This window comes from Homalodisca vitripennis, chromosome X (assembly GCF_021130785.1).
Source record: "Homalodisca vitripennis isolate AUS2020 chromosome X, UT_GWSS_2.1, whole genome shotgun sequence".
In the NCBI taxonomy this organism is placed as follows: domain Eukaryota; kingdom Metazoa; phylum Arthropoda; class Insecta; order Hemiptera; family Cicadellidae; genus Homalodisca; species Homalodisca vitripennis.
The window spans coordinates 55755478-55768221 of NC_060215.1; the positions used below are offsets into that span (position 1 = coordinate 55755478).

A 12744-nucleotide genomic window follows, 5' to 3' on the forward strand; every position below is an offset into this window, starting at 1 on the left:
ACGTCTTTCTCCCGAGTTTAGTATTCAATTCAAGAAACTTTTATATAATTAATAGTAATAAAACCTTTACTCCCACTGGAACACGACGTGATCACGACAGCTGGCACAGCACAATGATCCACGCCAATGATCAGTTCAGAAATCATTAGATCATCCTTACATGAACTTAGGTGAGACTTTATGATTGGCCAAGGATAAAAAGTGGAGAAAACAGAGACACAGACTTTGAGAGCTGATATTAGTCCAGGCATAAAATCCTCAATACATTTTGTGGACAGAACATGAAGCTAATTGAAGAGCTCATTAATTCCAACATTGTTTATAATAATTACCTTCTCATTGAACACAACACCATTTAGAACATTACAAAACATAGCCGTCGCAATAAGGTTTTGTGTATTCCATTTACTAAGCCTTACTATCGGATAATCGTGTTAGGCGAGACAGCGATCAGGATGGAAGAGCAGGCCGCCGATACAACAGAGATGAGAGATGACGGAGATGAGCGAGTGGAAGAGTTTGACCTTGACCGGATAGGAAATGAAGTTCTGCACTACTGGAGATCTAGTAGGCAAAGTTAGCTGTACTCTGTTAACGCTACAAACGACCGTTCCACTTCAACCTCCATTCGGATTCGAACCCAGAACGACCCAAATACTATGTTATAATAGTTTTTATTTAATTAACATTTTATTTCATAGCTTCGCGAGTTTCTTATAACTGCACCCTTCACAAGACTAGAATCAGTGTTAAATATTTGCGCTATAAATGAGACCTATAAGGAGTAAAATTTTGAATTAAGAATCAGAAAAAAGATTGCAGTCTATCATTATATAACTTGTTTTATAAGTGTTGATTATGCAACACTTCAATTTGCCTTTAAAGCCACACAAATAACAACTTCTTTCTTTTATCACTTTATGGTTTCGTTTGAACCTGTCTGATTCTATAAACATTTTCCTCTGTTTTTTAAATGTAACCATTACGGAATGGATTAATTATTGACGGTTTAATTTGCAGTAGACTTGTAGTCAAGGCTTAATTATCTCTTCATAGGCATCATCGAAGAAAATGTACTATCGAATTGACACTTAACAGAACTCAATTAACCACTTGATCACACTATACATATTTTTCTCAGAGAGTTTATGCTGTTATTAAATACTTTTTTAGATTTTGTGATGTTTCAATATCTCCACCAACAAAGCATAATTAACATCGAAAAAGTACCACATAAGATTGAATATATTTTACCCAAGCTGCCTTAATGTAATACAGTTTACTGAAACAAGAATTAATAATTAAATCTATACGATCCATACACAAACTTTCCTCCTTTCATAACGTTAAGAAACCCGACTCGGTTCGTATCCATTTAAACTCGGTGGGGGGGGGGGGGTGGGGAGCGGAATTCCGATTCTGCCATTTACGAGTTTACCAAGTGGTATCTTATAGAGTAATATAAACTGTTGTTTTTCAGTCTCAGTTCTAATTTGTACGAACTGTTCATTATACCTATACAAGTTGTTACTCATTGATCCTTTAAAGACTTTCCATAATGAAAAATAATGTTCTATTTTAATATTATCTAAGTTGCTCGAAGAACTTTAGACGTTAAGTAAGGTTCACATATATTTTCTTCGGCAATACAGGATTTTCCAAAATGTCTCCATACCTTCCTACATGATCAGTTTTCAGCCGCGAGAGTGCTACTCATTTTGTGAGGAAGGTGGGGAGGGTAGTCGGTTTGTACTATTCCCGACCAAGAAAGTTAAGCGTGCAGGCTCCCATCTCCAAACTCAAATTTCTCGAAAATGATACATCTTAGCCAGTAATTTTAAGATATAAAATCGCTTCCGATTGTAGGCAAAAAATATTGTGAAATAGTTCAATTTAAAATTCAACATAAACTTAGTCAGAAGAATAAACGTCTCGGATCACTTTTTTGGTCACTGATGAATTCTTTCAGATGACTTATTACTATTATAATATTATTGTCATTATATTATTTCAGTTTTGTACAGTTCATCAAAATCATGTACCTGTTATTAAAAAATATATTGTATGTTCAATTTGAAGTGTAAGTTATTTTAATATATATTTTAGAAAAAGAGCGCATAAAAACATTTTAAAATGATAACATAATGCTATTTTGACCTTTACAGTATATCCTAAATGTTTATCGCATAGGCTTTGACACACCCTGTGAATGCAGATAAAGTAAGCATTTTTCGTTCTCCCATCAACTAATTTAGTCGATTATATGTTTTGTTTCGTTTTATATCGTAGTTGTTCTGAAACCATTCCAAGCCCCATGGAAATAACCTATGAATTATTAAGACACTGCGAACTCGAGGTCAATAAAGCAATTCAATATTGGCTTTTTCATCTTTACATAAAAAACAGATACATATAATTGAATGATATTCTTAATAGATCATCCAACAATTGTATCTGAATAATCCTCGTCTATGAAGATTTCAAAAATCATTTGAACTTGTTTTGGTGGAATAAAGATGTTGTAAAAAAATAAAACCACAATTTACATATAATACATGATAACTTTACGTTGCATGAAACTGTAATTCAGTATTCAATTTAGAATTATTTCTTGTTACCAATTAAAATAGTTGTACTTTTAGAATAATTAGACTAAATGCTGGGGCGATAACACGAAAGCATAACACATTCGGGTAGCGAGGACGTGTATAGCGACTCATAGAGCACACTCGTACTGTTGAAACACCGAATAGTTGAATGTGGAATGAGCCAGTCGAGCCTTGAGCGGTATCTTTATCGTTGAACCGTAATATGGCTACCAGCATATCAGCAGTGCCTTGTTCACGGTCGTAAGGTATGGCCAGGAAACTACAGTACATCGTTATGCTGCCATTTCACTTCAAACTACGAGGAATTCCTCTTTGCATTCAGCTCCGACCGTCGGCCTCACTGAGAGTAATTGTTAAACCGGAGTAGTAATAAAAATTCCTGTTTGTTCTTATTTATATTTTTCACTCTAAATGGAAAAGTAATAGAGATCCTGCCGTACTAAACTTATTTGGGTTTAGTCCAAAATTGTAAAAATGTAACAACTTAAGCGTATGTGGATAATGATAATGATCTTAATAATGATGTTTATGAAATGAGAATAAGGGCAAAAAGTGTTTGAGGATTACTATGGTTGTCATAAGATCAAACTCAAGGCCGTGCACAACAACCGGCAATTAAGTGAATTAGCCGAAAAGTCATTATTTTAATTAAATATGTTAAACTGATTTGACGTAAAAACCCTGACTTCTTAACTACTTTCAAATTATACATGGGTAGGCATAGGATTTTGTAACTCCTTTTCAGTTTCACTTTCCTTGACTTGTCCTCCCATTGATTGTTAATACTAAAAAAATGTCCTTTTCTACGTAATGGGCATTAATGGAAAGGGTATCTTTCAACTATTTTCCCTCTATTGTATATTTATATATAAAAAACGTGTATATGGCTAGATAAAATATAATAACTGTTGAATGTGAATTATGAATCATAATACAAAATTAGTGTAATTGATTTTGAGAGGTAATAAACTGAAATAAACTAGTTTTCCAAACGGGTAATGTAGTATTTTATCAAAATATATCTATTTGATACATATTAAAGGCAGCTTATTTTGAAAGTGCACAGCATACCTATTATTGCCTGATTTGGAGTTATAATTTTCTCCATCAGAATGTAGAATTGATTTACCTAAATATAGGCTAACTACACTGAGAAACACATTTCTTTGAAATCCATGGGCAATAATCTAATATAATAACGGAATCCCGTAAACGATATAAAAATAATGCAAAGATAAAAACGTATTCACATAAAAATGACTCATAATTACAAAAGTATTAAGTGTCCATAGCCTAAACACACACTATCGTGTGTTTCTCAGTTCCAATGCTGCTTGCCGGTGCTTCCTGGCTAGCATTTTTAAGACCGTTGAAGGCCACGATTGTAGACCCTTGGAAGCCATTTGTAACCAGCTTAAGAAACCACACTTGACTGTTTAAGTATCAGCGACTTTGTCTGGCAGTCATTGATATTTATTACTTAATTTGTTTGTTTTCGTGACAGTAAAGTTTTAAATCAAATAAAAATTACTAAATGAAAATATAAACATTTAAAACATAACAAACAATGTTCTACCTTATAATCGACTGATATTTAAAACATGTTTTCTCTCATTAAAAACAGTAAATTACAAAATTAATAACACTTTCATATACGATATTGCGTTAATTTTAAATAATGCAGGGCTATTATTTAAGTGACCGCAACGCTGCACAATAGTTGCGATAATTTTGATGTGAGAACAGTCAAATTGTGCAGCTTAGTACTATTAATTAGCGAGAATATAAATATTTAGGCTATGAATACACAATTTGAAAAAGTGTTTTTCGTATTATTATTTTATTTTATTTATTTTGTTTGATTATCCTTGTATCACCAGCGCTTATTGGTTGTACACGGCCTTATTTATCCCACCTTAAGAAAAAATAGTAATCAAGTAATTAGTCTCATTCCAAATATTTTCAGCCTGAAATTTTCAATTCAGGTTTTGTAAGTGCCTCACTCAATTCTGTCTGTCTTGTAGCTTCATATGTTACACATATGCATACTTAATTGCTTAGTATAAGCGAAGTGTGGACACGTACTTTACATGTAATCTAGGCCTGACTGAAACTCCAAGATACTGGCTAGTCAGGGAATCACATTCTTCCTGACCAGTAGAAGTGAAACCACGTCGACAAGTAAGATAACAACAACTGACGCGTGCCACATTTAATCTCTGTCTCCCAAACTCCAATAACAACTAATCCAATCCTTTAATGAAATTGTAATAGTTGAAATAGAGGAAAGTGGACTGAAACTAATCGAAATCACATTGAATCAACCCTTTCCACCATGGCTACATTATGTGTATGAAATTGTACTTTCATAAACCACTTGCGTCAATTTACACTATATTACACGTCATTAAAAGTGAATTTTCTTCCATTATAATTGTAATAAACGGGCTGTAATAGGAGCATTTTTAAAGTTAAATTATAATTTTTGTAAAGTGTGATAAGTCTGAACCGTTGCGTGTTGTACGTATGAAACACAGTCACATTCGTTACCGATGACAAATTAGCAAAGGGTTGTAGCAACTGCATGCATGCATTTCCCCACCCCTGCTATACACCCTCCCTGCACACGACATAACGCTATGTCAAACAGAAAGCACGTTCCTTACTGATGACAAAGTAACAATGGTGCGTAGCAACTGCATGTTTGCATTCCCCAAACCCCCCCACTTTATTTATACTACTCCCTATGCACAACATAATGTTATGTCATACAGAAAGCACGTTTCTTATTGATGACAAAGTAACAATGGTGCGTAGCAAATGCATGTTTGCATTCCCCAAACCCCCCCCACTTTATTTATACTACTCCCTATGCACAACATAATGCTATGTCAAACAGAAGAAATTTGGTTATTGATGACACAGTAACAACGGTTTGTAGCAACTGCCTGTTTGCATCCCCCTATATACTCAACATAATGCTATGTCAAACAGAAGGCACGTTCGTTATTGATGACAAAGTAACAATGGTGTGTAGCAACTGCCTGTTTGCATCCCCCTATATACTCAACATAATGCTATGTCAAACAGAAGGCACGTTCGTTATTGATGACAAAGTAACAATGGTGTGTAGCAACTGCCTGTTTGCATCCCCCTATATACTCAACATAATGCTATGTCAAACAGAAGGCACGTTCGTTATTGATGACAAAGTAACAATGGTGTGTAGCAACTGCCTGTTTGCATCCCCCTATATACTCAACATAATGCTATGTCAAACAGAAGGCACGTTCGTTATTGATGACAAAGTAACAATGGTGTGTAGCAACTGCCTGTTTGCATTCCCCAACCCTGTTATACACGTCTCTTTATATATTTAGCCTATGATATAATGTTAACTAATTGCCATTCTAGAACTATGTTATATATGAATATTGGATAATTAGTCAATTTATATTTAATACGTACAAATTATACTTAATTCGATAATTTTGTTATATTGGTCAAAAGCATTGCAGGTCCACACAATATTATAAACGATAAGCCAAACCAATTACTCTTTTCACACAATTACTCGTATATTAAATTTAAAAAAAATTACGAACTGTGTTGTATAGTACTAATTAAACATTTAAAAAATTCCCTCAACTCATTTCCGTTCATTAAAATAGTCAAAATTAGCAAACTCAGAGATAAAAAATAAATCTGGTATTGTTTCAAATATTTTCTAATATAATGCGACATTGTATTTTAATATTGCATTTAGAAGACATTTTTAGTAACTATTTAATTAATTTGTAGTCAAATTGATCTATTCTACAGTAGCCGTTTTTCCACTCGAATGTTCGAAAAACAAATTTCAATAGTATCATTTTAAAAATTATTTATTAGACAGTTTGGAAAATTTAATGAACATTTTGAAAATTTTAAACTCTATTATTTTACTTAAATAAATATTCTACTCTTTTATTGTAAAGCTTTCAAATAACTTTCTCACAGTCGAATTTAAAGCAATTATATTTAAAGTGAAGGTGCGCTTGCCTAAATGTTGCTGAGGCCAAATAATATAGAAATTATTATTAAATTTAAAGAAATTCAACGCATCTAACTATAGAATGTTGCACATATTAGTTATATACGATGGTGTAGTATCAATAAGACAAATACCTGTTGAGTTTGCTAGGCAACATTCATGAACATTAACAAGCCGTATGGAGTTTTATAAAAATGTTACGCTGATTCATATATACCATATAGAGGAGGTATGATATGAAAAGGACTTATGAAATATAATATTAAATATACAAATTTTTTTAAATATGAAATGTGTTTTAAAATTAAAAAAATTATTTCATTAATGTCATCGTGGAATTTACAATATTACATATTACATGTCATGTATTATGACATTAGTAATAGTTAGTATATTATGTTTTGAGGATCTTTTGGAAATGTCGCGCTCTTTTGTTGTGGGTTCACCCCTCCCCTCCCATTCCCGTTTTAATAATATTATAATTCCTTATCGTAATATTTAGGAATTATCTATGGGGGACTGCTTAAGTCTTACGTAGTATGAAACAACAGAAATCTTTTGCAGTATGGCTATAAATTGTAAGCCAAATACAAATACTCTTAGAGTACAAAACAGTGATATGGGACTTATGTAGTCACATAAACACAATTGCGGGGAATGCCGGTATAAACAGTGACGAATATAGTATCTGATTAAGGCAGCAACACAGATATCACAGTCAAACAGTAATTCGGGGCTCAGTATGATCTTGTTGAAGAATAATTTGAGTGGAAGTATATAAGAAGCCGCTACTGAACAGTTTACATCGACTTGTAGCGGCATAAACACAATTGCGGGGAATGCCGGTATAAACAGTGACGAATATAGTATCTGATTAAGGCAGCAACACAGATATCACAGTCAAACAGTAATTCGGGGCTCAGTATGATCTTGTTGAAGAATAATTTGAGTGGAAGTATATAAGAAGCCGCTACTGAACAGTTTACATCGACTTGTAGCGGCATAAACACAATTGCTGCGGGGAATGCCGGTATAAACAGTGACGAATATAGTATCTGATTAAGGCAGCAACACAGATATCACAGTCAAACAGTAATTCGGGGCTCAGTATGATCTTGTTGAAGAATAATTTGAGTGGAAGTATATAAGAAGCCGCTACTGAACAGTTTACATCGACTTGTAGCGGCATAAACACAATTGCGGGGAATGCCGGTATAAACAGTGACGAATATAGTATCTGATTAAGGCAGCAACACAGATATCACAGTCAAACAGTAATTCGGGGCTCAGTATGATCTTGTTGAAGAATAATTTGAGTGGAAGTATATAAGAAGCCGCTACTGAACAGTTTACATCGACTTGTAGCGGCATAAACACAATTGCGGGGAATGCCGGTATAAACAGTGACGAATATAGTATCTGATTAAGGCAGCAACACAGATATCACAGTCAAACAGTAATTCGGGGCTCAGTATGATCTTATTGAAGAATAATTTGAGTGGAAGTATATAAGAAGCCGCTACGCTACTGAACAGTTTACATCGACTTGTAGCGGCATAAACACAATTGCGGGGAATGCCGGTATAAACAGTGACGAATATAGTATCTGATTAAGGCAGCAACACAGATATCACAGTCAAACAGTAATTCGGGGCTCAGTATGATCTTGTTGAAGAATAATTTGAGTGGAAGTATATAAGAAGCCGCTACTGAACAGTTTACATCGACTTGTAGCGGCATAAACACAATTGCGGGGAATGCCGGTATAAACAGTGACGGATATAGTACCTGATTAAGGCAACAGCAGAGGTCTTACAGTCAAACAGTGGTAGGAATGACTGGAGAGTGAGCACTAAAATACTTGTACTCGACAAACCTTTTACTATATTTTACATAAATATTTTCTATATGAAAACTGAAATGTTTAAAAAGAAATAAATCTTCTTGAAGATGGAACCGTAATATAGAAGTAGGTGACATGTATTTGGTTGAGTAATGGCATCGTATCTGGGAAATATACATCTTGTCGCACGTTTAGCCACTCTTTATTGCGGTGAAAGCTTGTAGGTAGCGAATATTTGAATCGTGTGTTATAGCCTATTCAGGATTTATTTATAGACGTCTTAATATAACGACGACTGTCGTTTCTAAAATCTTAATTACTTAATTATTTTCATTGTATAACAAACAATTACTATAAGGGATCGAACGTAGACTACTAATTAACTTTCATGATATTGAATGCATTGTAGTAAAACTGCTGATATCATGGTATAAAAGAAAAAGCAATTTGTAACCATCCATGCAATTTTCCATAATTTTGTAGGAACTAGCGTTTTATCAGAAGCATTAGAAAATCTAAAATGTTAGTATATACATGTATAGTATTAAATGATAATAAAGTTAAAGAGAGCAATTTCATTTAAATAATGAATTAACTCGAAATTATCAATAATTAATATTGTTATAATTGATAGATATATATATATACACATATAAATTGTCGATTAAATTTATCCCTATTTGAGACAAATTGTATACTTATGAGTTATGCTAATTTTAAGAACGAGGATATATTCACCATGTTTCGTTTGAACTATCAGTTTCGAGTTTTCTTGAGACATTGAAGATGATATAAAGTTTGAAAGCCACAGGAGTTCTTTGCCGAACCTTTAAAGCACTGAGTCAGCCTTACACTCGCTCAGAATAGGAAATTTAAATATACACAATCGAGGATTTTCGGTCACCGTGGGACGGTTTTCGATACAAAAATGATTTAAGATTAAGATCAACAAATACTACAATGTAGGAAAAGTAGCAAAGGTGAGATCGAACTTTGCACCACACAGCACACAACACTAGGTACTAGGACGAACTAGTGACCTTAACAGTTGCACACAGACAAGTGGGTGAGTGTTAATTGATGTCGTCATGGGTGCGAACCGCAGCGACGCCGGCATGGATATTTTGTAAATAGTCGCCACTAAATGCATACTCGATAATTGCCGATCAAAAGTGCCTTGTACATGTCGAGATTGTCAAGCTGACTGGTATCACGGACTACAACTTATCAGCAAAATTTCTTAAAGTACCCTTCAATATTTCAAAACAAAAATCGACGTCAATTGTTATTTAATGGCAAACGTTAACATCATTGTATGCCCTGTGGAACGTTAACCTTGTATGTTGTGGTTGTGATTGCTATATACTCAAGACATCAGCTGATTCAAATACATGTCCTCTGGAAAGCTTGTTATATGTTGTGTTTGTGATTGCTGGGTACTCAATAAACCAGCTGATTCAAATGCATTTCCTGTGGAAACCTTGTATATTTTGGTTGTGATTTCTGGGTACTCAAGAAATCAGCTGATTCAAATGCATTTCCTGTGGAAACATTGTATGCTGTGGTTGCGACTGCTGGATAATAATTTTTATTCGAATGTATGTCTTGTGAAAACCTCATTGTATGTTGTGGTTGTGAGTGCTGAATATTCCAGAAATCAGCTGATTCAAATGCATGTCCTTTGGAAACAACATTTAAAGGTGATTACATGTTAACTCGTATATTACATGAATTTGGGTTAACACTGTATGTGTGTCTCTACTTATGTTCGACAAGGCTTAATCAGAAACTGCATTTTATTAGTGATAACAACCTCTGATGTCTGTCCTCTATAAATTAAACAATTAACCAGCAAACAACTTAAATGGAAAGAATATTTTTTAACCCATAAAGGAAGAGAAATTAAACTATAAAAATATAAGTATGTCTAAGTATAATTAATTAATTTAACGAATATTTTGATGCACACAAAAATTAGATACTATGATCACCCATAGATTTCTATCTGGAGCCGAGTTACTTGTACATTTTAAGTGTTACAAAATTTTAATAGCATGCTGGGTTACTAGGTTTTTTCTCTGGGAAAATTTGGAGGCAGCTCAAAATATTAAATAGAATTAACTATCACAAGATACTGACAGTTAAAACTAAATAATATGAGTATAGCTGTATAAAACCATTCAAAACAGATGTCACCAGAAGGCGATAGATAATCAACTATAGGATTTAAATAAATAAGAATAAGAAATCTTACTATAAACATCTTATCCGAAGGGAAAATACTTTACTGTTTAATTTTGTATCTAAAAAGTAAATCGTCGCAATTTTAAATATTCAGATAGAGGATATTCTTGTATCTTGAATTGTATCAAGATCGTTTTTTATAAATACATTTCGTCGAACACGGTTATATCAATAGAATTATTTACTTTCACTTTTTTGTTAAGATTGGTCACAATTTGAATAATTCAACTTCTGCAATTAAATAATGAGTATATACTTTTTTATTAAGGTTTTTACTCTGGTTATTGTTAATTTATACAGTTAGTATAGTTTGAAACCAATTAACATTATAGCATACTATTATTAGTTTCAATTAATTAAACTTTAATGATTTTAATATAATTTCTAAATTTCTATCCTCAATTGATGATAATTTTAGTGTTTTCTAAAATTAGTATAGGCAATTAGAAAATTTAACTCCGTCACTTTTAAAGTATTATGTCCTGGAAATGTAAAACGGACAGCATTTGATCTAATACTACTCAATGATACTACAAGTACGATATGCTTACAGCCAGTATATAGCATTATGGAAAATATAAATATAACATATACAAAATTAATTACATAACTTAATTCAGTATTGTTCCAATAATATTAGTAATTTCTTAAATATATTTTAATTTGTGATTTGAAGGTATTCATGCACATATCTGAAATATTTTCCATAATTCCTTCGTAGAGATGAAAATGAATGTCTAGGGTCAAGAGGCATATAGTCATATATGGAGGTGACGGGGGCGAATCGATACAGTGTTAGGGAGACAGTGCTAATAATTGGTAACTGGATTACCGCTATCGAGACGGGATCGAATCCACGCAACCGGAGTGTCATTGCCCTAGCACCCATCTTCCCTTCAGTTGGCCTACCTACAGTACATTTAACTTGAGACTCTGGTTGTACATTTATTAACTACTTCATTTTCACTTTGTTCAATTTCGTTAGCTATAAGGTTGAGGCCATTCGCCACTATGAACACAATAGTTTGGTAATAGCAATCGGCTTTTATTGCATTCTTTTACAATCCAGTAACATTATTTGCACCTTAATCTAATATAAATACTCGCCATCGGCAAAATAGCAACATTCAAAGCTAAAATTCTCTTATTAGCACACATTCTACGAGGGTTGTATGGTACTCACACACATTTATACTCTATCTCGTAATTTGCAGTTATACATGGGCAATAACACAATTGCCCTGAAATTCCAACCAAAAAGTCAAAGACATACTAAGTAGATCCATCATTCCATTAGAAGCTCGTCATGAAATTAATGACTGAGTAAAACGTGTTTATAACCATAAATAACAAAGTTTAAATGGTTACATTACCAACGAGCTTACAACGAGTGTATCAAACTTCTCGTAGCAGATAATGAGGTGGCATAAATCTGTGATAAGTAAGTTGTTCCTGCCTCTCATTTCCTTAGGTGAATGTTTCCTTCCCGGATCAAAACACGCCATTACAGATAGTACAGTATCATACAGTATGTTTTTGGCCGGTTAAGTTTTTAACGAGACGCCAACCTTCTAACTAAGTAACTCTAAAGACAGGAAAAGTAAAGGAACGTTTTGATAACTTCAAGAGGGTTTATATGCATCTAATGATGTAAATTTGGCAGTCTTTGACCATGCTCAAGCAAATGTGGCTGAAGATATGAAAGTTTGCAGAATGCATATGAATTATTACTTTAAATATTCTTCTTTTGTTAGAAAAATGATATTTTCTATATATCATATAAATGCTATAAAAATGCACATCCTTATCTTAAATGTTTACCATGGACCTCAAGATGGCTTAAATCAAAATTTAAAATGCCTTCCACTACTTGTGGGGTTGTTACTATGAAAGAGAATGTCCTGACCACTTACCGATTGCACCACTACAATTGAATATAAAAGTACGATTGCAGATCCTTGATAAATTTATTATTACTATTCTATGGTATAAATTACGTAATATTTGTATAGATT

At 33.3% G+C, this 12744-nt stretch overlaps 1 protein-coding gene across 17 annotated transcripts in view; it reads right to left on the reverse strand.

Moving 5' to 3' along the window:
* The window catches only part of LOC124369008 (proteoglycan 4), a 218418-nt gene that overhangs the window by 124894 nt on the left and 80780 nt on the right, over positions 1-12744 (reverse strand). Inside the window, exon 1 of one of the 17 annotated variants that reach the window (XM_046826627.1) lies at positions 9224-9494. The exons of the other annotated variants lie outside the window; for them this stretch is intronic. Coding sequence (XP_046682583.1) covers positions 9224-9266 — 43 coding nt within the window. The 5' untranslated portion in view covers positions 9267-9494. Of the gene's footprint in view, positions 1-9223; positions 9495-12744 lie in introns of those variants that run through there. 17 annotated transcript variants of the gene reach the window in all.